Genomic DNA, 24873 nt, shown 5'->3' on the forward strand with positions numbered 1-24873 from the left:
AAATAATGACAAGGCAGCACCTGTGGAATGGTTTTTATTGTCTTGCCCATTTCCACATGCACAGTAAGATTGCACTGCATTGAGGAAAGGAACGGTGCGCGACATCCACGCTGCAGCCCTTCTAGCCTATTGCTTATTTTCCTCCTTGTCCATCTCTTATGGCACAAACAACAGGAAGAGCAGGAATTAAAATCTGGATAGCATTCCCATATTCTCATCCCTCATTTCATTATGTACTGTTCCAATAAGCGTCATTGTGGTTTTCCTTAAGTTTTCTTTATCAAGCATTCTTACTGAAAAAACACATCGTTAGCTTCAGGCTCATCAGCTTCAGGCTCATCAGCTTCAGGCTCATCAGCTTCAGGCTCTGGATCCAAAATAATTGCCACTTCTGAAAATTTTACTTTAATTTCTTTTTCAGAGGCAGACGGTGTTAAAGAAAGATCTGACTCTTGGTTTGTATCTGTCAGAAAGCAATCCTGCAAGAAAACATAATGCAGATGAGGCAGAAAGCTACAAATGGTAGAGTGTGACAAATTCTAAGCAGTAGAAGTCATATAACATAATTTTCTGTCTCTGTAGCTTGCAAATAAAGTGTTTTTAAGGCTGCAAGTTATAGGAGCAGCACAGGTTCACTTCATGATTCTTTCCGTTATTCAATGAATAATGAGAAAATGTATTTCCCTTCACTCTCTGCAATTGAAAAGCTAATTACCAGTTTTGTTGGGAACTCTGCAGCGGGCTGGGCATCTACATTTCTAGGTTCAGCAGCTTTTTCAGATGCTGCATTTTCTTCATGTTCACCGTTGTAATCTAACAGTAGCGTCTCAAGGTAATGGCATTTTTCGTAGGCCTGAGTTACATCTTTGTCAGCATCACCTGCTTTGGTGTCTTCCATGTTGCTAAATGCTATCATTTCTGTTTTCCTGAAAGAGAGTTAAGGAAATCCATAACACCTTAAGCCTGAAAATAGTTGAGTGACAAAAATCTTAGCCTCTCTGAAACCAAGTGCAGCATGTGCAACTGATCTCAAAATTACTGGGATTTTGCCCAGTGGAATGTTAAGCATCTTCTCATATCCTGAAGGGTTTTTTCTGCGTAAGGCTTAACAATTTGCTACAGAGTAAGTAGGCATTTACCCATCTAATTTTCAATACAAGATTAAAAGATATTAGCTTCCTTCAAGTGTAGAATTTTTAACTTCTAATTGAAAGGATTCTCAAAAATTGACCTATACACTAGTGAAAAGTACAAGGAAATTCCCATGTTACCGGAATAAACTAGAACTGCATCCTCTGATATGCTACGTTATATAAATTTGTGATATCAGCATTCCACTTACACATCGTTCGGGCGCTCTGGTTTCTCTAAGCTTTTCAGAGTTCCATTTTTGTCAGTTGCACATGGATTAGCAATACCCTCCATCATTTCAGCTCGCTTCTGAACCAAATACTGTTGCTTATACTTTCTGAAAATAAGTAGTACACTAAAATAAAATTGTTAGTTCTTTTTGAAGATTGGCTTTACAGTTGTTTTAAAAACAGAACTTTGTGTCAGAAGTTTACTACACAACATTTGTTTTCAGTATTATTCTGGGGATTATTTTGGACTATTTCCTATTTTTCTGCACAACTGTTAGATTACATATTTAATGGCAACAGGGTAAATACCCACTGCCCTCTTGGAAATGTATTTGTTTTCTTCAACTCTATGGTCCTGCTGCCACTGAAGTTAGCAGCGAAACATCCCTTGATTTCAGCGTTCGTGGGGTTAGAGGAGACTTACATGGATATATTACAGTTCCTTGTGTCCCCCTTCACAGTTAACATTTCTGCTATCCACCTTTCTGTTTTTAAAAGTATTTGTTTCTGCTGTTGCTGTGTGACAAACGCAAGAAGGAACCAACTGTCACCTACATGTACTGTGTCTAATATCTACAGTACCATGCCAGTCGTTTTGATTTAAAGCAAATCTTAGGCCATACCCCATGCAAGTATCAGTAATTTGTCAGATAAGTATTTTTCAAGTTGACATTTAAAGTCAACTTGTTAGTTCTAAGTCTAAATCAAGTCGTTAAAGTAAAACTATTTGTACCTTTTCCTTTTTATAGTAAGAAGTACATATACCAGGAAGATTATGAGGGTACAGGCTAGCAGAACACTGAGCACGATTGTTGCGATGAGTTCAGGAGTTGCCGACTCTTCAGGAGCCTCTTCTATGGCAGCAGTAACAGATGTTGAAAATATTTTCTCCAGTTCTATCTCAATGTTACCCTTCTGCTCCCTAAGTTTTCTGAAGATAGAAGAGTTAAAGGCTGTTGATTTATCAGGCCTTCATTTTGGCTTGAGGAGTAATAAAGAAAACAACAGAATACCACTGTCCCACCAAGACCTTTTCTGAAGATTCCAACTTGCCATGCCTTTCATTCAAGACAAACTCTGTTTTCTAGCAACCTGCCCTGTTGCTTATGAACTGAAATGATGCAAAGTTTGGAAAATTGAACTTGAGAGGTCAGCATCCTCTAAATCCACATCAAGGCAAACACATATAGTCTTACAGATACCAATAGCACTTCCCTCAGGGAAAAAGGTTCATCCATGGAGTCTGCTTCCTGTGACCACAGACTCCATCAGTGACACTAGCCACAAACAATTACTAGTTTAAGAGAGCTGTTGATTCTAGAAATGGGGTGTTTAAATAGCAGCTGCCCTTACAAGAATGTGCATTCATACCACTGTCATGTTATGAAACAAATGTAAAATACACCTAGAATGTAAGTTTTTGATCAACATTCTGCAATTCTGAAGTGAAGTCGATATCTATTTCAATTATTCTCTTTCTGCTTCAGTTGTCTTTAAAACTGACTTTTAAATATATTTTGCACAATGAAACAGCCTTATTCAGGTTTCTGACAAACTCCAAAAACTACCTTTCAATAAACAATGAAAGCTTTCTGAATTCTAAAAATTCCATCTAAGCCTTGACATAAGTCTCAGATAAACTGATATTTGAGTTAAACCTTCCCAGTCCAAGACATAAATAATTTTAAGGGACACAAAACCTAGCTGCACAGCTCTGACGCCCAGAAGACAGACTGTGCCATACAGACCTTTTTACATCTTCCGCAGGTATTTCCTGGTTTGCCTCACCGAAAGCAACAATTTTTACATGGGTTACATCAGTGCTGCTTCTTGCTTTTCTTTCAAACTCATTGGAATGAACATCGACAATGTATACGTTCCATGCGAGTTTATCTTCCAGGACCCTGCCATCATATTAAGAAAACGTTTTAAATTAACTGGGAAACAATAAATTCTTTCTACTCTGGAAGTGAAATGATGGACGAGTAGTATTTAATACAACACTTTGCAGATATTTCATATTTTAATCTAAGCATGTAAAAATGCACGATTATCATCAGCAAAGGAATTAAGCTATTTGCCCAATATTGCTGAGTGACTGAGTAGCAAGTTAAAAAAAAAAATCCAGTCCTGTCTCCCAGTGGTAAGCAAAGATACTTTTCATTAGCAGGTGTTATATAACTTTTGTACAGAGCCTGGAAATTCTTAGATAGGTGCCATTAGTATAACTGAACAATTAATTAGATAAAGGAAGGGTTAACAAATCCTTTCATAACCAGGATGACAAACCCTTTCTTGACCTAGATTTCATAACCAGTATTGCATAGTCTGTCATACATTTAGTCCTGCTTTACAAAGCAACATATGGGTCATTTCATGCTTGACATTATTTTTCATAAATATAGGCAGAGATACCTATTGGGTATGATCAACAGTAGAGGTGAGATTTTTTCATGTTGGATCAGACCACCAGCCCAGTTAATCCATCATTCTGATAGCAGTCAGTACCAGCTGCTTCAAAGAAAGTGACAGAGCAACTCTAGGGTTTCCATTTGACATTTACCAACAAGGAACTGGTGCCGTCATAGTGTCAACATCACAAACTCATTTTTCCATCCTTCAAAGTGATTTCCCCTCAAAAGCACACGAGTCAATATTTCCAATGTAAATATATGTTTATATGTAATCAAACAAAAGATCTTGTGTCTTCATTAACGTGCCAAAAAGGCCAAACTATCTTTCCAACTGTAGTGTGGCCACCCGCATATTGCTAGCTAATCCCCTAGTGCCATAGGGCTGATAGCTCCTTGAGAAGCTCTGCTGCTGTGCTACAAGGGGCATTTTTCATCTCTAGCAAAGGTGGGTTTGGTCTGCGGCTTCTCCTGTCTGCCTGCACATTAGTATCTTGAGCCTGCTATGCATGAAAAACTTTATCCTAGGATGTTAAAAATCATAGAAACATTGAGGTGGGAAGAGACCTCTCGAAACCGTCTAATCCAATGACCTCTTCAGCATTTGTCAGCTCAGGCCGAAGACTTACCAGGTAAAAACTGGTGGATTCCTGTGAATTCCCTTAAATTAGTCTGAACTACATCCAAGTTGAAGGCCTAGTTTTCCACGGGCACTGCCTGTATCACCTCCCCTGTAGGCCATCATCTCAAAGGGACTCTAAATTTGTCATTAGATATTATATCAGAATAAGCTACACAGTTTCAAAAATACCTTTTTACTTCAGCAAGGTTTCTTTCAACAACATTGATCTTCTGATTTAGTACCACCACCACGATGTTGTTACTGGAACTAGAATCAACGGTTACCTAGTAAATAAATAAATCACATGTAATGTTTTCTAAAGCATTCTAAAAAAAAACAAACAAACAAACAAAGAAAACCAAAACACACACACACCCCAAACCTCTGATATAAATAATTGCCCTCTAAAAGTCTGTCTTCACACCAACATATTTTTCTATGTCAATGGAAATGGCAGCTTCGTAATTCTGGCCTGAAAGTATGTAGTAAATCTGACAGCCTTACTGTATGGTATTAAGTAAATTTCTTTTTATCATTACCAAACCTAGCCCTTCTTGTATACAGAGTGTTGACATGGAAGCAAATCAGGACTATAAACAGCAATCTTCCTTACATTGACTGTTGTCCGGGCCATGAGGCTTCCTGTGCCTTGGTCTGCAGCTTGGACTTCCAGATAAAACGTTCCAGCCTTTCCTGCTACAGAAACTGTAAAAATCTGCCCTGTATTTTCATCGATGTCAAATTCATTCATTTCATTATTCACTAAGCTGTACAGCAGAAGTCCATTGTCTCCTGAATCCGGATCTGTGGCCTAGGTTTTAAAAAAGGTGATTTGTGAAATTCAGCTTGTAGCTTTTGGGCTGCACGTTGCTCTTCAGTCACAAAACTCTGCAGTTTCTATTTGTACGACAGCGCTGTTGTATTTTTCTCTTTGCGCTAAACAAAGTGGGGCACAAACTATCAGAATCGGACACAAGGGTATAAAACAGGAAATACATTTACCATAAAATCTGGAGGATTCTACAGCTGCAAGCATAAAAGGAGCAGGCTTGAACTAAGGGATAACACCAGACTTAGAACTGCTCCATTTTGTGATTCATTTCTCATTTGAGTCTGATAGTTAAACAAAGCAGTTAACAGTGCCAAAGAGAGAAGGGTAGACTGTGCAGTGTGTAATCACTAACAGCAGCAGGAGTCAGAACAGGCTGGGTAGCTCTTCTGATAGACCCGCTGGTAGGACACGTATGGCCCAGTTCCCTGAACACCCCATCCTTCACCAGCTTGATGTTAAACCTGGATGGTGGGCAGAATCCGTCTCAAGCTTTCGAGAGCAGATTTAACAGCTCCTTTAACCCGGTTTTACTGAGTAAGAAATCCAAATCTTTCAAAAGATTTCTGTCCTCATGAGGAACGCAGAAGGATACTCCACCTGAACTGTAATAACCGGGTACTTGTACAGCACAGAGTTGGGTATCCGAGCAGAGTAGGCATTATTCAAAAATGCTGGCTCTTCATTGACATCCTGCACCAAGACCGTCAGCATTACCACATTTTGAGCAAACAGACCTATTGAACAAACACAAGTTAACTGCAACAACAAACACCAGCAAAGCACAACTTTCAAAGGCCGGGTGAAGCCGTGGCTTCGCAGCAGTATCTCTACCGCATGTGAGGAAAAGAGGGAGAAGAAAAGGAACGCAGCAGGGATGTGCCCAGAGGAGCGCTCTCTTGCTCCTTCTGGGGCTTCAGTGACAGCAGGCAGTTCAAGGACTGCCTTGTTAAAGTTGTTAAAGGTGACAGCACTGCTCCTCTCTCAGCCCTCTCCAGCCGGCTGTGCTGAACCAGGCAAGGGACAGGTGGCTTCTTCCAGCTCCTGCTGAGGAGTCCAATGCCCAGCTCTTACATCCTTTTCTGAGACCGCGGTAGGGCCCTGTGAGGGTTTGCACCCTTGGAGGAAGGCTGCTGCTTTTCTCGGCACAACCTTGACCTTCAGCTTTTCATCTTGCACATCAGACTTTTCAGTTAAAGAGAATCATGATTCCTATATTGGGTTGCAAACACAGAAGATGTGTTCATTGCCCCTGATTTAAGTTGGAATGTCCTTCAAATCAAAAAGTTACCTGAATGCTGGACTTGTGTGGCAGATAAGAGATTTTCACGTGCTTCAATTAAAATCACATATTGAGAAACTTCCTCATAGTTCAAATTAATTGCTGTTCTCAGCTGACCGCTTTTCGGATCCAATCTAAAATGACCTGAAAGAAAAAACATGCACCTTCATTGTTACAGCTACCATTTCACTTGTATGCCTCCTACCTCTTGTGTTGTAGTTGTTCTTAGGATGTTTCCCTGGGTGCTCTGCTCTTAAGATTGTGAAATGCAGCACTTCCACTGCCTGAGCAGCAAAGGCATCACACCTGGCGTCCTATCCCAGACCAAACAGGCCTTAAACATTTGAAGGAGCAACATACTCAGAAAACAGAGTTGCAGCCTCTTGTTGCATGACTCCCTTTTCACCGATTTCCAAGTTTTCTATCAGTTTCTAATTATTTCCGTTTTTTTATGCACAAATGGAGTCGCATCACAGCTGCAAAAGCTGAAGGAGGCCAGATGCCCTAAGATAGGTGCAAGTGGAAGGAAAAGATAGATTAAAAGTGATTGGCAGGGAGGAAGCTGCTTGCTAACAACTTCTGGTTTGGCTCCCTCAGAACTGCCAGTTATCCTAATTTAAGACTACAGGAATCCATTTTCTGCAAGTTACCACCACCTTTTCAGCCAAAAAAGATTACTGAAGTCCATGCTGAAGAGGTCTGAAAGTATTTCTTTGTGTACTTTCATTTTTTAAAAAATGACACAAGTTTTAATCCTGGCTCTCCATATCCTCATTCACATACAGCAACATCTGCCACACAAAAGACAGGTTATTCTGTTATCTTAGCTATTTTAACTCATAAGGGAAATAGTACTCACCTTTTTCATTGCCAGATACAACTGTATAATCAATCGGTTTTCCTAAAGTTTCAACCACAGTAAAAGCATAAATGAGATAATCCACTCCTGTGTTTTCCAAAATGGAAATGCTAATATAGAAAACAAATGATAACGTTAAATTTCGCAGAGGTTGTTGCACTGGCAGGCTTTGAAATTGGACTCTTTAAGGGTGAGTCCTCTGTGGAAAATCCTGTCCCCTCCCCCACTTTTCTAGCTAGACATTTGTCTATCCTTGAGTAAAGGCTGAGGAAGAATGTTTTATTACTGTGCAAGAGGAAAGGGAGTCAGGCTTATACAAGTTGCACAATAAGAAATGAAAGGTGATGCCTCGCATCACAGGACCACCGTCATTGCAGAATTTCCTGGACATTTAAAAAAACAAACCAAACCAAAAACCAACTGATGTCCTTTCTTCTGCATGGAAGAATATGAAAATTAGCTTCAACTTTCAAACTTTACTATGTTTTCCACTACCCGGAGAATATGTACCACTTACATAACTTAGTATGAAAGCCTCACCTGATTTTGCTCTCGTTAAACCGTGGAACAAATGGACGGTTGTCAAACACATTAAGAGTAATCACAGCAGTGTCATTTAAAGATGGAGAGCCTTTGTCCTTAGCCATCACTGTTAAATGGATCTCTCCAGATCTAGACAGGTTTCCAGTTGTAATTATTTTCCCCTTGCTCATATCTTCTATTAGGAAGAAGGGGCTGAAATTTTTATCTGGGAGGATGTAGTACTCGACAAGGCCATTTTGCCCCTGCCACGAAGGAAACACAACTTCATGTAACCATTGCTTGCAGGACCACATTATTTCAGTGCCCCAGGTCCCACAGTACAGACTCACTGGAATCTCATTATTTCCATGCTTAAATGGACAGAGTCCCAGAGGTATTTTAAATAACGAGAAAAAAAAAACAGGCTCAGAGCTACTTTGTGCTTAAGCTGTAACACAAGAGAAGCAGCAGGGGAGAGGTCCAAAGGGCAGAGCCCCCCAGCCCCCCAAATTAATTTTGATGTTCCAAGATAAAAAAAAATCCCATAGCAATACTAAACAAAACTATGTGCCCTGGGAGTGCATTTTGAAGGGTAGGATAAACACTGAAATGAGATTTGACAATGTCTAAATGTCTCTGGTGAATTTATCTAGAGAATGAAAACTTTGGGTTAGCTGTAGTAGGATGGGTGCTGATAAAAACACAAAGTGAAAGAAAATTCACAAGCAGCTGGCCAGTTACACAGCAAAAGTGTGAAAAGGGTCTCTAAAGAAAATAAGTTAAGGACATGTTTGGAGGAAGACAGTCAGAGTAGTGAAAGAGTCATCTAAAGGTGCAATGTCAATGAGAATAAGTCAAAGTCCCTTGGAAACTTTTCAGTCTGAGGAGAAGCACAGCTTCCCCGCTGCTGCAGGGGTAAGCCCTATTCCTGCCCGCCATAGGAGAGCTGAACACATTTTACTCTATGCACATGACTTCACTTTCCCAAGGCAAGCCATTTTGACAAACCCTTAGGGTGTGCTCTACTGCACTTTGCTCTGTATTTCTGAAAAACATTCTTTGCTGTTCTTCCATGGCTCTGCGCAGCAGGATCAAACCCTATTGTGCACATCCGTTGTCACTAAGTAGGCTGTGGATTTATAAGTGTTTCAGGAAAAGGGAGGAATGGAGGCAACATGTAATAATTTCAGTGCTGGACTCTGCCCTGGAATCCTGAAAGGGTGGCACCAGGAGAATGAGTGCCACTCTGCATAGCAGAGGACCAGACATACTCTCTGAAGGATGAGTTTTGTTATGGTCTCAATGCAGACCTCACAGAACCCAGCAACCTTCATAAGCAATTTCACTTTCTATATGAAGTCATTGCAAAGGATGATAAAAAAGGGCCTTTAGATTATTTGCAGCAATATACCACAGCTGCAGCTATTTTACCCAAAATTATGCATGAAGACACCTGCTGCACCTATTTTGTTGTCACTTCTAGATGTTTTATCTTTTAAATGGTATAATTTGTGGTGATCTTGTCATGGTGATCTGGTTGACTACTGGATATCTCTGCCAGTGCCTGGATACTACTTGATGGGTGCAGTACAGATATATCAAATAAAATCACTTTTAAAAATGGGGACAGAATTAGCTGGGGTACGACACTGCAGAGGTGTTTGGTAAGCAGACACTTCCATGTTCAAGCCAGCTAGATGATGTTCAGCTTTTACAGATTCTTCTACTTCAGAAGTTCAAATAACTTCACAGACACTAAATCGCTTCAGTCCTTGTATACTTCTGAAAGATCAGTTCAACTCTGCATACTAAGGGGAACAATTAAGGCAGATATAGCTGAAGAAATATGCTCAAAGACAGGAAGTACATGAGTGTCCAGGCAGAAACATCAGAAGTCCTAATTTCTAATTCCCAGTTCTGCAAGTCAATCAGAATTCACTTTCTGCTACATTTGTTATTTCATGCCTGGAGAATGGAGAAAAATATATTTTTTCTGCAGATTAGAGCAGTGTCAAAATCAGAGAGTAGTAGTTACCTGATCTTTGTCAGTAGCGCTCACAGTTATGACATGAGCACCTACAGGATTAATCATGTTTATAGAAGCGGAATAGGAATTCTGAGCAAATACTGGAGCATTATCGTTCACATCAGTCACTACAACAGTGACATGAGTAGTTGCCTAGAAAACAAAATGGTTTTGTGCATTTTAGAATATTTAGAATGACTTCTTTAGCGATATGTTTTTTGTTATTTGCGTATGCAACAAAAAGTGTAAATTAGACATTGAAAACACTGTAGTAAAATATTGTGTTTGGTTTCATTTTGTGAACTCAACATCAGAGATCGCGACAGGATTTTAATACGAGAGAGGCAGGAATTCAATGTTGCAGTAGGATTCTACTTGAAAAGTGTCTGAATGAGTAAGAATAGGACGTGTTTAGGAGGCCAACACGTCCTACTGCTGCTGCTAGATGCAGTTAAGGGAACCACACACGTTCTAGTTCTGTTAAATGTGTAATATCTTTTCAAATAAAATAAATACAGCAGAACTAGAACAATTTGGTGAAAATTACTTTTTCTCCCATGAAAAATTATCGCAGCACTTACAGTACTCATAGCAGCAGGCAAGAATTCCAGTTCCCCAACACAGGTTAGTCTGCAAATGATTCAGGGTCAAATTCTACCATGCATGATTATGAAGTATTTCAGCTAATTAAGGAGTATAGTACTACTCAGTGTGGACAAAGGTCACAAAAGTCTGACCGTAAACATGATTATGTGACTAATTTATTCTGCACAATAAATGCCTTTAATAGATCTCCCTCCCATTAGTTCAAAATCCACTCTGAAGAGTCATAGTTCATTACAATAATGGTCTTTTACCTGATGGAAAGGAGCAGATTTATTGTTGATTGCGTTTACTGTAAGGCTGTATTTTTTCATAGTTTCGTAGTCTGGAGAGTTCTTTATCTTGATGTTGCCATGTATTTCATCTATTTCAAATATATTTCCTCCACCACCTGAGAAACATTTAAAGAAGCATTATCAATTAATACATCTTAGAAACATGTAACTAACTGCACTCTTAAATTATATGTTTACTTGTGTCTTGAGCTCATTAAAACAATTTTTTAAATATCAAAATGTAGAAGAAAAAACAGAAAATAGTTTGATTGGACGAGCATTTGAAATGCAACCCAACAGAATGGGTTAACTAGTTTTGCAGATACATCTGTCACACTCAAAAACTAATAGTACTTGAGGCATGCAAATGATGATAGACAGCACAATGGAGTTCTGAGGTGAATCTCTGGAAGGCAGTTCCTCCAAGCCTGTGCAACTCTTAGAGGAGATCAGAGGTGTTCCCAGGGACTTCTACAGTCCTCTGACCTTCTGTGCATTCAGTCTCATGTTTGCTGGTTGCAACAGTCATAAAGCACTGTAACAAGACAGTGCTCCTGCCAAGATGTCTAAGAGGAGACATCATTGAATTTACTCTGTCTCTAATGAAGGTGGACTGAATGGCACACAGATCTAAAGAGAAATCGGTTTGACTGCCGAAAGACCCGGCAGTGACTTCTACTGGTTTTGGCCACCCTTGTCTAAAGCTACCACAAATCTGTATGCATATTGGAAATAAAAGATTCTAAAAGCATATATACTGTATACACATCAATCTTTATGGTCCATACAGCAAAAACAACTATTTCAGGTCCTGCAGGCTTTGGTCCAGAGGGGTCAAAATCTTCATCTTAGTCAGATTTAGGGGCAGTGGCAAAAGGGGTACTCTTCACAACTGTGATGTCATTGGCTACCAGAGTTAAATGTGACAGGAAGGGTGAATCAGAGCTCTCAGTCACTGCAGTTCACAAGATGGCACATTAATGTAAAATTAAATGGAAGGCACTTTATATTAATAGCCTGGGCAGAGATCCGAGGTAGCAGAGTAGGTGACCTCCTGCCTGTTGTGGCACTTCTGCTGCAGAGGTAGAGGCGTCCAGCACAAGGGTAAAGATGACAGCTCTCCAGCAGCCCTCGATAGTGAATCAGGTCCCTGACTCACTTGTGATACCATGTACATCTGCTCCTATTAGCTGTAAAATGCTCATAGTCCAGAGGCTGAGGAGAGGCTTAATTTAGCAGCATTTGATACCTGACGCAGAGACACGGGTTCTACAAGGCCGTGATGAATTAGGCCCTAGACCCGTATTCCTCATTCAAGAAAGCTATGGGCATTTTTTTTTTTTTTCATCAAAATTACTCCTGCTGGTTGCAGCTACAGCAGTTGAATAGCTAAAATTTTTTTTAAAGTTGATTTTTAACATAACTAAAAGTATGATTAAAAGCACAACAATTTGTAATTTCTGCAAAAGAAGTTCCTACTCAATCAGTTTGAAAGGCACAGCAGCATAAATCAGTAAAATACCAAGCCAGGTGAAAGCAAACCTTCCTGGCTTATGTGGAAAGGAGTTAGGAGATAACACACATAATGCTATTTATGCTTGTAACAGTATAGAATCATAGAACGATTTGGGTTGGAAGGGACCTTTAGAATTCATCTAGTCCAACCCCCCTGCAGTGAGCAGGGACATCTTCAACTAGATCAGCTTGCTCAGACAACAAAGTGACAGTTGTTCCAGCACAGTGAGAAAATTCCGTGTTACCTGTAAGGCTGTAGATAACAAAGGCATTGTCTCCTGTGTCTCTGTCCATTGCTGTGATTTTTCCAACTATTAATCCCACAGGTGCATTTTCATTTACGCTGAATTCAGTCACTGGATCAAAGACAGGTGGCCAGTCATTAACATCAATGATCTTTATGACAACTGTGCAGTAACCTCTTTTCTTCTCAGGGATTCCATCATCTTCAGCATATATCACAACCTGTCAGTTGCACAGTTAATGGTAATTGAGAAATCATATAAATGGATACTTGCATAAGGATTTAAAAAATGTGGGTAAATTTTAAACTTTGGAATATTATCAGAAATGTAAATTCAAATTCTGAGGTTCACCTTAAATGATTATTGAAACTTAGAGAGTATTCAGTCAATAAAAAAGTCTTCCTATATAGAACCATCAAATTCACCAATATTTTTGCCAGAAGCAAAATAAGGTCATAAAAAAATAACCAGCAGTGGCAACGACAATAAAAAAAGATTAACCGAGAATCATTATCTGCACGATCTCAGTCCAGTACAGTCTCAAGCAAGCAAACAAACAACACTGAATACATGAGCTGTTGTTTTGAAGTTATTCATGTGCTGACATGTTTGAGAGTTTGTAGGACAGGTGAACAACGAGCCTTGCTTGAGTTTCATTATAGCCTAAAGGCAGTGTCTCACTTTAATAATGCATCACATCTTGAGATGCTCATATTCTAAAGCTATGCATAAAATGTTCCAGCAAAATCAAGTGAAACAGTGTCACCTGTTATCCAAGGGAAAGAGAAAGAGTTCTGAATAATGAAATTACTTAAGAAATGTAAAGCAAACCTGATACTCTGTAGGTTCCTCTTCATAATCAAAGGAGGCAGTGGAATAAATAATTCCAGTTGCTTCATCTATCCTGAATTTTAGTCTGTCTCCACTGAGAATGCCATATCTTAGGAAACCATTTCTACCGGTATCCCTATCCTGAGCTTCCAGCTGGATGATCTGAGTAGCAGCTGAATTCTGTGGATGAAGAACAGTTAAAGGCTGTTAGAGACATTGGTTAGCTGCAATTACTTGAATTACGTGAAAGGGGGAAAGTAACAGATACCACATACATTTACAATAGTATAGACATTTTAAAATCAAAATTATACAACTCATTCAGCACACAGAAATAATCTCTTGTTTTCGCTAATTTACAGAATAGAACTATTTCCCCTCCCATGTCTGTACCTACAGCAGCAATCTGCAGGAAGAAAAATCACCATGATTTCAAACGGGCCAAATGTTAACCTCAAATGTCTGACTTGCTGTTGAGGAATTATTCATGTTTAGTAGCTTCTACTCCTATGAAACTCAATGGATGTTCTCAACTTCAAAATCACATTTCTTTCTGAGCTAATAATTACTCTTTTCCAAATAAATAATCTATTTCTTCCTTTTTAAAACTGTTATTTGCATTAAGATTGACAGTAAATATCAGTGTTTCGCTTGCAAGGCCATTTGAGACCTGATCTAAAGTTATTTGATCCAACAGGGCATCCAGCAATTCCTACTGTTTAAATATTTCACATGGAAATCAATTTTTAAGGTTGGGAACTGTTATTCTAACTCTTCTCCATTAAACTAACCGGGGACATTAAAAATAGGTATGGCAATTAAACCTATATTTAGCTGAATGTTCAAAATGGTCTAGATTGGAATGCACTTGTGGCTGTTAAAGAGAATGTATATGAATCAGCTGGTAAACTCAAAGGCAAGGTACCTGCTATATAAAATATAAACACAATCAATGTGCTGCTTTTTGAAGATGTAACTAGCAGCTTAAAGTGTGAAAAGTGGTATTTGATAATTGAAGGGTGAAATGTTGAGCTAGATGCTTTTGCATAATTAAATTCTGTGGCTTCTTTTGCAGGCTCTCATAACATAACAGCCACAGACTGAAATCTGGCTTAATTTCTGCCACTGATTACTTAGCGACAGGAATAATCACAACAGATCGTACCCGTACAAAAGGAGAAATATTGCTAAATTAGAGACTTTTGCCTGCTACTACTCTGTATGAAGTTCCATTACAAAAGGCTGAGAGAGTCTATAAGGTGCCCAGCACATCCACTAGGTTGTGAATACACATGAATGTTCTCTGCATACAAATATGCAAGCTGGAGTAGCTGTTTCTCCTTTGTGGAGCCCCTTCTGATTAAAGGATTCACTTTTCCTTCAGTATGTCCACACTTCTAGACCATTCTCAATATGTATTGCGATTTTCAGCTTGAAATAAGCCTTAAAGCATCACATGGCAGAACAGAATGGTAAGCCTGTCCGCTTCCAGGATGTTTACTTGCATACTCGTCAGATGACTTTTTATTATTATTATTTTGAGGGTTTATTTTTGTGATTCTGTTTGAATGACATTTTCTTACCTCCTCCAATCTTACTTCTAGAAGAGAAGATGAGAAAACTGGAGGGAAATCATTTTCATCAATAACTTCCACATTCACAGAACATTCACTAAATATGCTAGGATTAGACGAATCTGTTGCTTGCACGTTGAAAACAACTGGAAAATCTTCCACTTTCAAATTCTTTGTTGTTCTTACAATACCGGTGGATGAACTGATAATGAAATACCCTGTTTAAAGAAAGCAGAAATTATTCTGTTTATGATTTCATTAGTTAAAACTGAAGATATGAACCCTTCAATGCAAACTATATATTATGTATATCTTAGAGTATTTTTCAAAGAACAAAACAAAATTCAACGTGGATTTATGAGAATGTCAGATGTATCCAGGGCTGTAATTAACAAACCCAAATAATTCAGAAGGTCAGATGGGAACCAAAGGAGAGAAGTTCACCCCACTGCTTTCCAGTCAGAAGGTATTCACCTTCCTCTGAAACAGTCAGAGATTATTTGTCCCTGTTTATTTTATTTCCCATGAAGTCCTGTTCTTAATGAAGATGGAATTCTGCACATAACTTCAAGGACACCATAACTTCATACAAAACATTTTACAAAAAAGAAATATAAAGAGGCTACTTTTGATGATGCAATAAAATCAGCTCTGTGCTTAGTAAAAAAAAGACACGTGACAAAGCACTGATCCAGTTGATCCCATGTAAACTTACTCTATGCATCCAGGTTTGTTTAGAAAATGTTGCTGAGTTAGTTTTTCTACCAGCAGTCTTTATGCTGAATTAGGTATTCTTTCCCCAGTCACTGTAACTTTACGCCTGATCAGGTACCACCTGATCTTCCTGGAGCAGACATAAGAAAGCATACAGCGGGTGCAGCCAGCTCTGTATCGTGTGGCTCTAGCTAATCTGACAGAAATTCAGTCACATGCCCACACCTGATCTGTATCAAATTTGTACATCTGGTGGATACACATCCAGTATTAATGGCTGTAGAACTGAGGTAAAAGCAAAAGGAGAGAGAGAAGAAACAATTCAAAAGCTAAGTGCTCTGTAGCGCTACTTGTTTAACATGCCCTCTTCCATGTTATTTCACATAAAGAGCTTACCCTTTCCATCTCCAGGTACAATGCTGTATACCACAGGGACCTCGTACAACACACTGATCTGTACAACAAACGTATCAGGCAGTGTCTTCTCGCTCAGAGGGGCAGGCTTATAGACTGCTTCTGAGAACACCGGGAATGAAGTGTTGATGGGAGCTATCATTATTGACACCTGCAGAGAAAAGGAGATGACTACAGGGGTTATGTTTTCAGGTCTAGCAGGCTTTTCTATTCAGGTATGCAACAGCAGAAGTCCAGAACTTTGTTAGTAAGAAAAAGCCTATGATTGCTGTACGCTGAGTTTGGCACATTAGTGTCCTGAAGGCAGCGAAGGTTAGTGAAAAATGCCAGCAACCTCATCGGTTTAGGTTCACCTGTATGCTTTCCTAAATATAGAGAGGGATTCCAGTTCATCACATACAGCACATTTCAAATTACTTGTCTAGCTAAACAGCTCTCAGAGTGAGGTTCTGATCTGCATTTGCAACAAATTCTTCCACTGGAAAAATGTATGACCAGAGCAGGAGCTTTTAATTAGAGTATTTTAAAATTATGTTAACTGACTTTATATATGATCAATAGTGACAGGCAGTAAATAAATAATGCCTACTGCTTCACAAAAATAAAGATAATTTACTTCTAAATGATGCCAGACAGTTGCTGTCCAATGCTCTGAAGAATGATGGCTCATAAGCCTACATTTTAAGGTTCTGTTGAATATAATGTTCTACATAGCTTTATCCATATACGTTTCTAGTCCTTTTTTGAATTCTGCCAAGCTGTGATATTTAGTGGTAAAAGATCATCAGCCAGCTATAAGCACTGTGTAAAAAATCCTTCTTTTATCATATTTAAATTTCTCACATTTTTTTTCTTGTATTATAGGAAAATAAACATGAACACCTTATTTGCTGTCTCCTGTTTTTTCTGTCACATACTTCCATTACATCCCCTTTGTCCCACTCTTTGACCTTGCACAGAGGTCTCCAATCTCTGATCTTCCCCCTCCCTCACAGTCTAGAGCTTCTGTCTTTCTTTTCTGACATGGAATGATCAAAACAACAATGCGTGGTGCATCAGCAATTGCTATAGCAGCATGACTTTGTAAATGTTACAATCTTGCATCCTGTTCCTGAAACAGAAGTGGGACTCTGACATTCTGATTTCTGTTTTGCATAGTTTTGCCTCACTAATACCTACTTCCTGGTGTAGTTACACTCAGTTTAGAAGAAAACAATCTGGGGAATAAACTGCACAAGTAGACACTAAGGTAATAATTTTAGTACCTTTACAGAAGTTGAAAGAGGTGGCAGACCTGAATCCGTAGCAGTGACCATCAAGGAATAATACAGGGGAACCATCTGTTTGGATAAGTTTCTTGTTAACATGAGTTCTCCTGTGGTACTGGAAAGACTAAAGAGGCCATCTGAGTTTCCATCTGAAGAGACAAAAACAAGTGTTGGACATGTTCAACAGAGCCAGGAGAGACAAGGAACTGAATTATATGCCCAGGAAAATCCTAATCCTTATATGTGATCTGGAGCAGGACACCTGGACTCTCTTGATTCTGCATCTGCATCACAGAATCAATTGGGCTGGAAGGGTCTTTGTGAGGCCTGTAGTCCAACCTCTCGCTCAAAGCAGAGTCATGAATGAATCGAGAGCAGGTTGCTCAGTGCTTTGATCTGTCACATGCTGAAAACCTCCAAGGACAGCCCCTCTGGGCAACCTGTTCCAGTATTTAGTCATCCTCACAGAGGACTTTTTTACCCCTTATATTCAGCAGGAACTTGCCATTTCAGTTTATGACCATTATCTCTCATTCTCCTGTCATGCAGCTTAGGTTAGCTGTATGCAAGTACCCCGGTAATAAAAGCCCATAAGATTTTTTTTCTCCAGCATACCTGAAATAGCGTAGAAAATGCCTTCATCATAACCCTTGCTTTCATCTGTTGCATTGATATCTACTACCAGTGTGCCAGCTGTAGAATTGTCTAGAAGGATCTGGGAATATGAGGGCTTCTCAAATATGGGTCCTTCTTCATTAGCATCTTCCACGGTAACTAAGAAAAGAAAATCCATGTCTGAGTTTCATCTAAACGGTTACAAACTATTTCTTCAGCTAATATAAACCAGCACAGCTCCTCTGAATTGAGTTGGACCTCTTCCACTTTAAACCAGACGGCAACCTTATCTTCTGTACTTCAAAATGCTTGCCTTTGTGGATTAAATTATTTACTGGTCAAGCAATAATTTCCCACAATGGCTGCACTTCTGGCTAGCATGCTGTCACTACTATCTGTCATGAATAATACCATCTTATTGCTTCGCTGGGTTCCCTCTGTGTCAATATTAATCTGTGTCTCTAGTCTTTGGCTTAGATTGCAAGCATTGCGAGACACGATTGCTTAGTTTTATATTTGTACATGACCTGGCATAATAGGGTCATGGTCTACAGTTAGTGAAGCTGGTCATACAGTAACATAACATAAATCAGAACACGAAGTAATAAATAAACCGATACTGATCAAAAGTAGGATTGGCCAAAAACTAGGATACCAACTTCACAGAAATCTTTTATGTTGTGTTGGGAAAAAAGATTATTTTTTTTTCAAGGGAAAAAACCAACAGCAATCAAGTACTGTTATTTTAACAACACTAAAAATCATTGCCAACATTTTTTTACTACCCTAAAAACAGGCTTTCTGTTAAGAAGTAGAAAAAGAACTGAATTATGTTTTTGGAAACCTTTCAATCAAAATGATGTTAATAGGTAGTCAAAAAATGCCATCGAAAAATTTGTGAATATATTGAAGGAAGTAATGTCAGTTTGTGTGAGAAATCTTGATTTCTGACAAGCCAAATATTTTTTGAGAAAAATTTCGTCTGGCTATAGTGAAAAGGTCACATCATAATTTCCGACAATTTACTTTGGCAGACTCCATTACTACTGAAGGCTATCTTTATGCCTCATAACTACACATGCTGAAATATTCCCTAAGGGAAAAGAAGGTAAATTTTCTGTTGTAAACTACAGCTACCTGTAATGTTTGCTGTGCCCTGGAGATATGGTTCTCCAGGATTGAAAGCTTTCAGAATAAATGTATACTGGGAACGATATTCATAGTCCAGAGGTTGAAGAGTTGTAATATTTCCAGAAAGTTCTCCAATGTGAAATGAAGAAGTATCTCCAATTATGGTGTAATGAATAATGGCGTTGTACCCTATATCTTCATCTGTGGCTGCTGCACTCAAAATCTAAATGAGAAAAAAAAACCCAAACCCCAAACCACCAGGTTTAGAGCAGAACAAAGAGAGTAGCAAACCATACACACAAGACTGGTATTTAACTCTGTAGTGTTTACTGACTGAATTTCTCATATGGCCACTAATTGCATTGCTAGAATACTGACACAGCATATAGCAGGGCTAGTGACAGATGTTAAAGGTTCTTAGGTGGTGCCTCTTCCCTTGATTTCGGTAAACCATTAGTTCACATCTGCAAGGCAGATACGGAGCCAGATGGATACACTGGGAGAAGTGAGAAAACCTCAAGAAAAGGGGATGCTGGATATCTGTGCAGCACCCACAGAATCTTTAAAACATGTTGCCTCTAAAAACTAGATCCATGCAGTGTGGCATCACTACTGGGGACAGGAGGGAAAGGGGGAGTGGCACAGAGAGACCTTTGGGAGGAGTCAGTGGGATAGGCACTCTGCTGTCATATAAAAAGAACATGCTGCGTGATTTTACAGACTCCACAAAGTAAAAAAAAAAAAAAAAGTTCACCAATGCACAGTCATCCTAGATTACTACCACTCCCAAGTTTACATAAAGAAAACAACTGCAGAACAGCCTATTTATTCTTAATACCACATACCACATGCGGAGGCTCATTCTCTTTCACAGTCACGGAGTATGATTTCTGGGGCAACACTGGTGGGTTGTCATTCACGTCTTCTACAGCGATGCTTAGAACTAAGCTTGCAGATTGTGGCGGTTTGCCAGAATCAGTGGCCTGTGAAGAAACAACTTGTCATTAAATGCAGCACTACGATGTTACAAACTTATTTTACCAGTTCAGTTTTGTTCCAAAAATTGTGAAACTCCATCGCAGAAGACTTTCTGCTGGACCAGTTATCGCTCAGCGACACTGCTCCAGCCTTGTACTTGGTTAGGAGTTGTCTGTCTTCTTGCGGCTGGTATCCTCACCACATCACATGCTCTGCCTTATTTAATGAACAATTAATCACAAGCTCAAGCCTGGATCCAGATCAAATGTGTCATCTGATCAGATGTGGCACTAATCAACATAGAACCATGGTATACAGATGCATACGCTTTTAAAGGCTGTGGCATTTAAATGCTGTAGCATTTAATGCTTTTAAATGCTGTGGCATTTAAAATAATATGGAAATCCCTTGCATTTTGAGCGTTTGAGGTATCTACAAAGCGAGCTTTGAAGAGTAGATAGTATGTGACAAACTCAGAGTCAGTTTTCAATTGCTCAAACATCTGCCATAGAAAAGTTCTAATCTATATATACACAAATTTTCAATTAGTCTTGAAAAGTGTCCACCTTTATTAATTCTAAAATTTTCAGAAGACACTATTTGATTTTTGGTATGTTTCCTTGCTGTCCTGAATACGTTCCACAAGTTCCTTGGCCTGTTAAATTATTTGTTAGCAGTAAAGATCTCCATGAAATATATTTGTACATGATAGCCAGTGCCGGAACCCTTCTTTGTATGCAAAATAATTTAGCTGATTAAATAGCAGTAAAAATCAATAAATCAGCTAGAATTAATAGATAGCCACATGGAAGCTCAGTGAAACTTTATGCTTTCACTTTTTTTTTTTTAACTTGGAAATCTATATTTCATGTATTTTTAAAAGGTCTAAGTACATGTATTTTGAAAAATGATAAAATAAGGGAAAGGGGAAAACAATATGGATTGGCAAAGCAGTAAGGGCAACAAAGCTGGTGAAGGGTCTGGAGAACAATCCTTATGAGGAGCTGCTGAGGGAACTGGGGTTGTTTAGCCTGGAGAAGAGGAGGCTGAGGGGAGACCTTATCGCTCTCTGCAACTACCTGAAAGGAGGTTCTAGCGAGGTGGGTGTTGGTCTCTTCCCCCAAGTCACTAGTGATAGAATGAGAGGAAACAGCCTCAATCTGCACCAGGGGAGGTTTAGATTGGATATTAGGAAGAATTTCTTCACCAAAAGGGCTGTCAAGCACTGGAACAGGCTGCCCGGAGAGGTGGTGGAGTCACCATCCATGGAGGTGCTCAAAAAACATGTAGACATGGCACTTCAGGGAATGGTTTAGGGAGCATGGTGGTCTTGGGCTGATGGTTGGACTTGGTGATCCCAGAGGTCTTTTCCAATCTTAATGATTCTATGATTCTATGAAAAGCAATAGAGCAGTATGGCAGCTGCATGACCTAATACGGACTCAGGAATGCTTTGCAGATTTCCCGGTAAGCTATCGTATGACTATGACCTTTAAGATCTGACGTTCATGGGTCGTTTATTCACTAATACCAATTGACACAGCAGAAAACAAAGGTCTGGGTGCAAAATATAATGAACAGTCTAAACTCATTAATTACTTCTATTGGAATTCATTAAGATTAAGTGTTTCTCTTGTGATGATTCAGTATTTTCTCTTTTTTATGCTGAGAATTTTGTGAACTTGCATCATATTTGTCAACTTACTATTATTTTCAATTCATAAGTGTCCATCATCTCTCTGTCTAAGGATTTTTTTGTCATTAGCTTGCCAGTAGAACTATCTATATGGAACATTCCAGCAAAATCATCTTGCAGAGAGTATCTTATAAGTGCATTAACTCCTATATCCAGATCGGTAGCAGAAAATATGCCCAAGTCTAGACTAGCTGCATTCTCAGGAGCCGGTAGTTTAGTTTGAATCAATGTGGAGAAAACTGGAGGATTGTCATTGATGTCATTTACTCCCACAGTTACCTGTATTTAATTTAAAAAAAAAAGAAAAAACAAGAAAGGAAGAAAAAAAAAATATGAGACTCATATTTGATCTGTAGAAACAGTATCCACAGGAGAATTTTAGAATTTTGATTCATCTTAATCTATGAAAGCCCATAGGAAAAAAATAAAAAACCCAACACAAAACCCAAAGGCATACATAACAACTTCAGCATTTAAACATTTTCACAACTTCAGCATCTCAGCATTTTTTTCTTTTTATTCGTAACTGTTGCAAGGGAGATAACATATATGCTAACTGGGAGAGATGAGCAGGATTAATAATCTGGGGCTTTTTGGCTCATGTACTTCATGCTTTTGACAGAACTATGCACAGAATCAGTTTCAGTGTTAATCAGTTTGTCTGGTTATGGGTTGTACACAGAGGAACTCTCAGGAAGTGGTGCAATTTTTGAAGTTGACACTATTTCAAGATGGTAATATCTCCTCAGCAAAAAAAAAGGCTCTCAAAATCCTCATGCTTGCATAACAGATGACAGTTACTTAGATATTGCTTGATTTTTTTCATACATTTAAAAAAATATGTTATATTCCTTTTTAAAAAAGTATTTTCAAATGCAGTATACTGTACCAAAGCAACAGCTGTATTGGGTGGCACCACAGAATCAACAGCTTCTACAATGATGCTGTACAGGTCCTTTTCTTCTCGATCTAGCCTGGCAAGAGCCACAATGTCTCCTTGGTCACTAACAGAGAACTTGTCACTATGAGATTTCAGAGAGTACACTACTTGTACGGCTGTGCTTCCAGTCAGAGCCTTCACAGAGCCAACAGTCATTCCAGCTGGTTCACCTTCTTGAATGCTGAACTCATAGCTGGGTCTATCAAAAGTCAGTCCAAAGCTAGTGTCGTTTACCAGCAAGTAGAGAGTAACAGAGGCTAATGAGAGAAAACAAATTAAAATACTGAAGTTGCTACTAAAATAATTGTGATCTGTGCTCTGTTCCCCTAAATTTTTGAGGAATTAATAGAAAATGACAGAAACCAGCACGTAGGAAGAGGAATGAGAAGAAAATAAAAATCAATAGTAATAAGAATTAATATGTAACACATAAAACATGATGCCTTTTATACCTAACTAATGTTCCAGAATAACCCTGCTTCACTGATCACAGCAATGTTGCTTCAATGTGATAGGGGAGCAAGGGTCATCAGTTTGAAGTTAATAGGACATAGAAGTGTTTTCCACTCCTGAAAAATTGTACGCTAAATTCTTTTGTACCAAAATAGAAGGGATATACGTAAACCCATATGAGTGCAAATTCTGTAGTGGCCATTCATCCTATTTTAAGAAAATCTGTTATTTCTCCTGTTGGTGATAAATCAAAGCTGGTCCCTAAAAATACATTTTAAAGTTACAGAAAATAGCATGTGACTGAATATTTTTTGAAAGAGTAGAAGCTTGTTTGAGGGTTATCTGACAGTTTCTAATTTGATTAAATGCTTCTAAGTTCTAAGAAAACGAAAAAACTGAAAGAAAACATACACTACCAATATTATTTAATACATCTTCTTAGAGTGGCTACTGCTATGAAGTCCTGGGTTTTGTACCATAAGCACCACTGCAAAAACTACAAAACTGTATTTCTAACCAGAATTATTAAACCAAGCTTTCTATTAATATGATCAGCTGGGAGGAAATCAAAGGGTAAAAGCAAATATTCACCATTGCTGAAACATGACATGGATTATAGCCCTAATTCATTTTGACTTGACAGCAATGGGATTAATTTCAAATTTCAATATTTGCAAAGGTTACATGTCGGGGGTGGTGAGGCAGAGGGGAGAGGTGAAAAAACATCATTTACCATTTGATGTAAGCTGAGGAACTCCGTGATCAACAGCAATAACTATCAGTGTAACAACTGTGTCAGCTGTGATATGGTCCAAATTACTGCTGAGGGTGATTTCTGCCGTGCGGCTATCTATATGGAAATCATCGGAATGGTTCATGAGACTGTATTAAAGAGAAATCAGTATAACATTCATATTAGTGACATTGGAAGTGCTATCTACTTAGTGTTACTTCTGTAACAAGCACTCAACAGACAGTATTTGCTTGCTTATAAAGAACAGCTGAACAACAGGTTTTAATTGCTGTGTCATTAGCCTAAATATATATCGGCCTTTTTATTTCTGAGTATGTCTTCCATCATGAAAAAAGACAGCATTCATGCCTTAAGTTCCCGTTATATCCCAAGCCTTTGATTTTCCCATGAATAGAAGGTAAATACTGCACACTCAGCTGCATAGTCAGCAACATAAGAAATCCAGGTGACCTTTGTCTGAAGCTTGCAGACCTGCTAATCCCTAGTGTTCTGCAAACTCTCACAGATAACTGGATTGCTTGCAAGAAAAAGTAACGTCTTTATGGCACAATGCCATCTCATAATTAAAAATATTCCCTTTCAAGACACCTGTCTTAAACATAAACACCCACAGTTTACCGACTCTTTCACCTGTCCTTCTCAATCTATACTTTTCATGTCAAGGTATCCTGGTATTTTCCATGATATAGGGCTCATCCAAAAATCTTTCTCGATTAATTTTTTTTATGCATAGTGCATTAGGAAAGTTAGTATTTCTTGATCTCCTCCTCCCAGCAAATGGAAGACACGTGGGAAGAGAGTCATTCTTGGAGATTCATTTACTTCCTACTCAGGAACTCCAACATATTATACAAAATTTCAGAAATTCAAACACATCTTGACTTACAGTTCTTGTTGCTAAGTTTATCATTTGTTTGCACTCTTTTTCTTATGGAGTAAGCATGACTTGACAAGC

At 38.7% G+C, this 24873-nt stretch overlaps 1 protein-coding gene across 1 annotated transcript in view; it reads right to left on the reverse strand.

Moving 5' to 3' along the window:
* The window catches only part of LOC135310081 (protocadherin Fat 4-like), a 25883-nt gene continuing 1010 nt past the window's right edge, over positions 1-24873 (reverse strand). Inside the window, exons 4-27 of the mRNA XM_064448546.1 lie at positions 23898-24046; positions 22661-22968; positions 21781-22050; positions 19943-20080; positions 19104-19320; positions 17967-18125; positions 17349-17500; positions 16066-16234; positions 14965-15173; positions 13382-13561; positions 12551-12770; positions 10770-10906; positions 9922-10065; positions 7905-8149; positions 7365-7474; positions 6515-6649; positions 5824-5960; positions 5008-5205; positions 4584-4678; positions 3110-3265; positions 2095-2292; positions 1343-1468; positions 716-926; positions 1-479 (exon numbers count right to left, since the gene is read on the reverse strand). Coding sequence (XP_064304616.1) covers positions 291-479; positions 716-926; positions 1343-1468; positions 2095-2292; positions 3110-3265; positions 4584-4678; positions 5008-5205; positions 5824-5960; positions 6515-6649; positions 7365-7474; positions 7905-8149; positions 9922-10065; positions 10770-10906; positions 12551-12770; positions 13382-13561; positions 14965-15173; positions 16066-16234; positions 17349-17500; positions 17967-18125; positions 19104-19320; positions 19943-20080; positions 21781-22050; positions 22661-22968; positions 23898-24046 — 4252 coding nt within the window. The 3' untranslated portion in view covers positions 1-290. The remainder of the gene's footprint in view (positions 480-715; positions 927-1342; positions 1469-2094; positions 2293-3109; positions 3266-4583; positions 4679-5007; positions 5206-5823; positions 5961-6514; positions 6650-7364; positions 7475-7904; positions 8150-9921; positions 10066-10769; positions 10907-12550; positions 12771-13381; positions 13562-14964; positions 15174-16065; positions 16235-17348; positions 17501-17966; positions 18126-19103; positions 19321-19942; positions 20081-21780; positions 22051-22660; positions 22969-23897; positions 24047-24873) is intronic.

The sequence above is a fragment of the Phalacrocorax carbo genome, chromosome 3 (assembly GCF_963921805.1).
Source record: "Phalacrocorax carbo chromosome 3, bPhaCar2.1, whole genome shotgun sequence".
In the NCBI taxonomy this organism is placed as follows: Eukaryota; Metazoa; Chordata; class Aves; order Suliformes; family Phalacrocoracidae; genus Phalacrocorax; species Phalacrocorax carbo.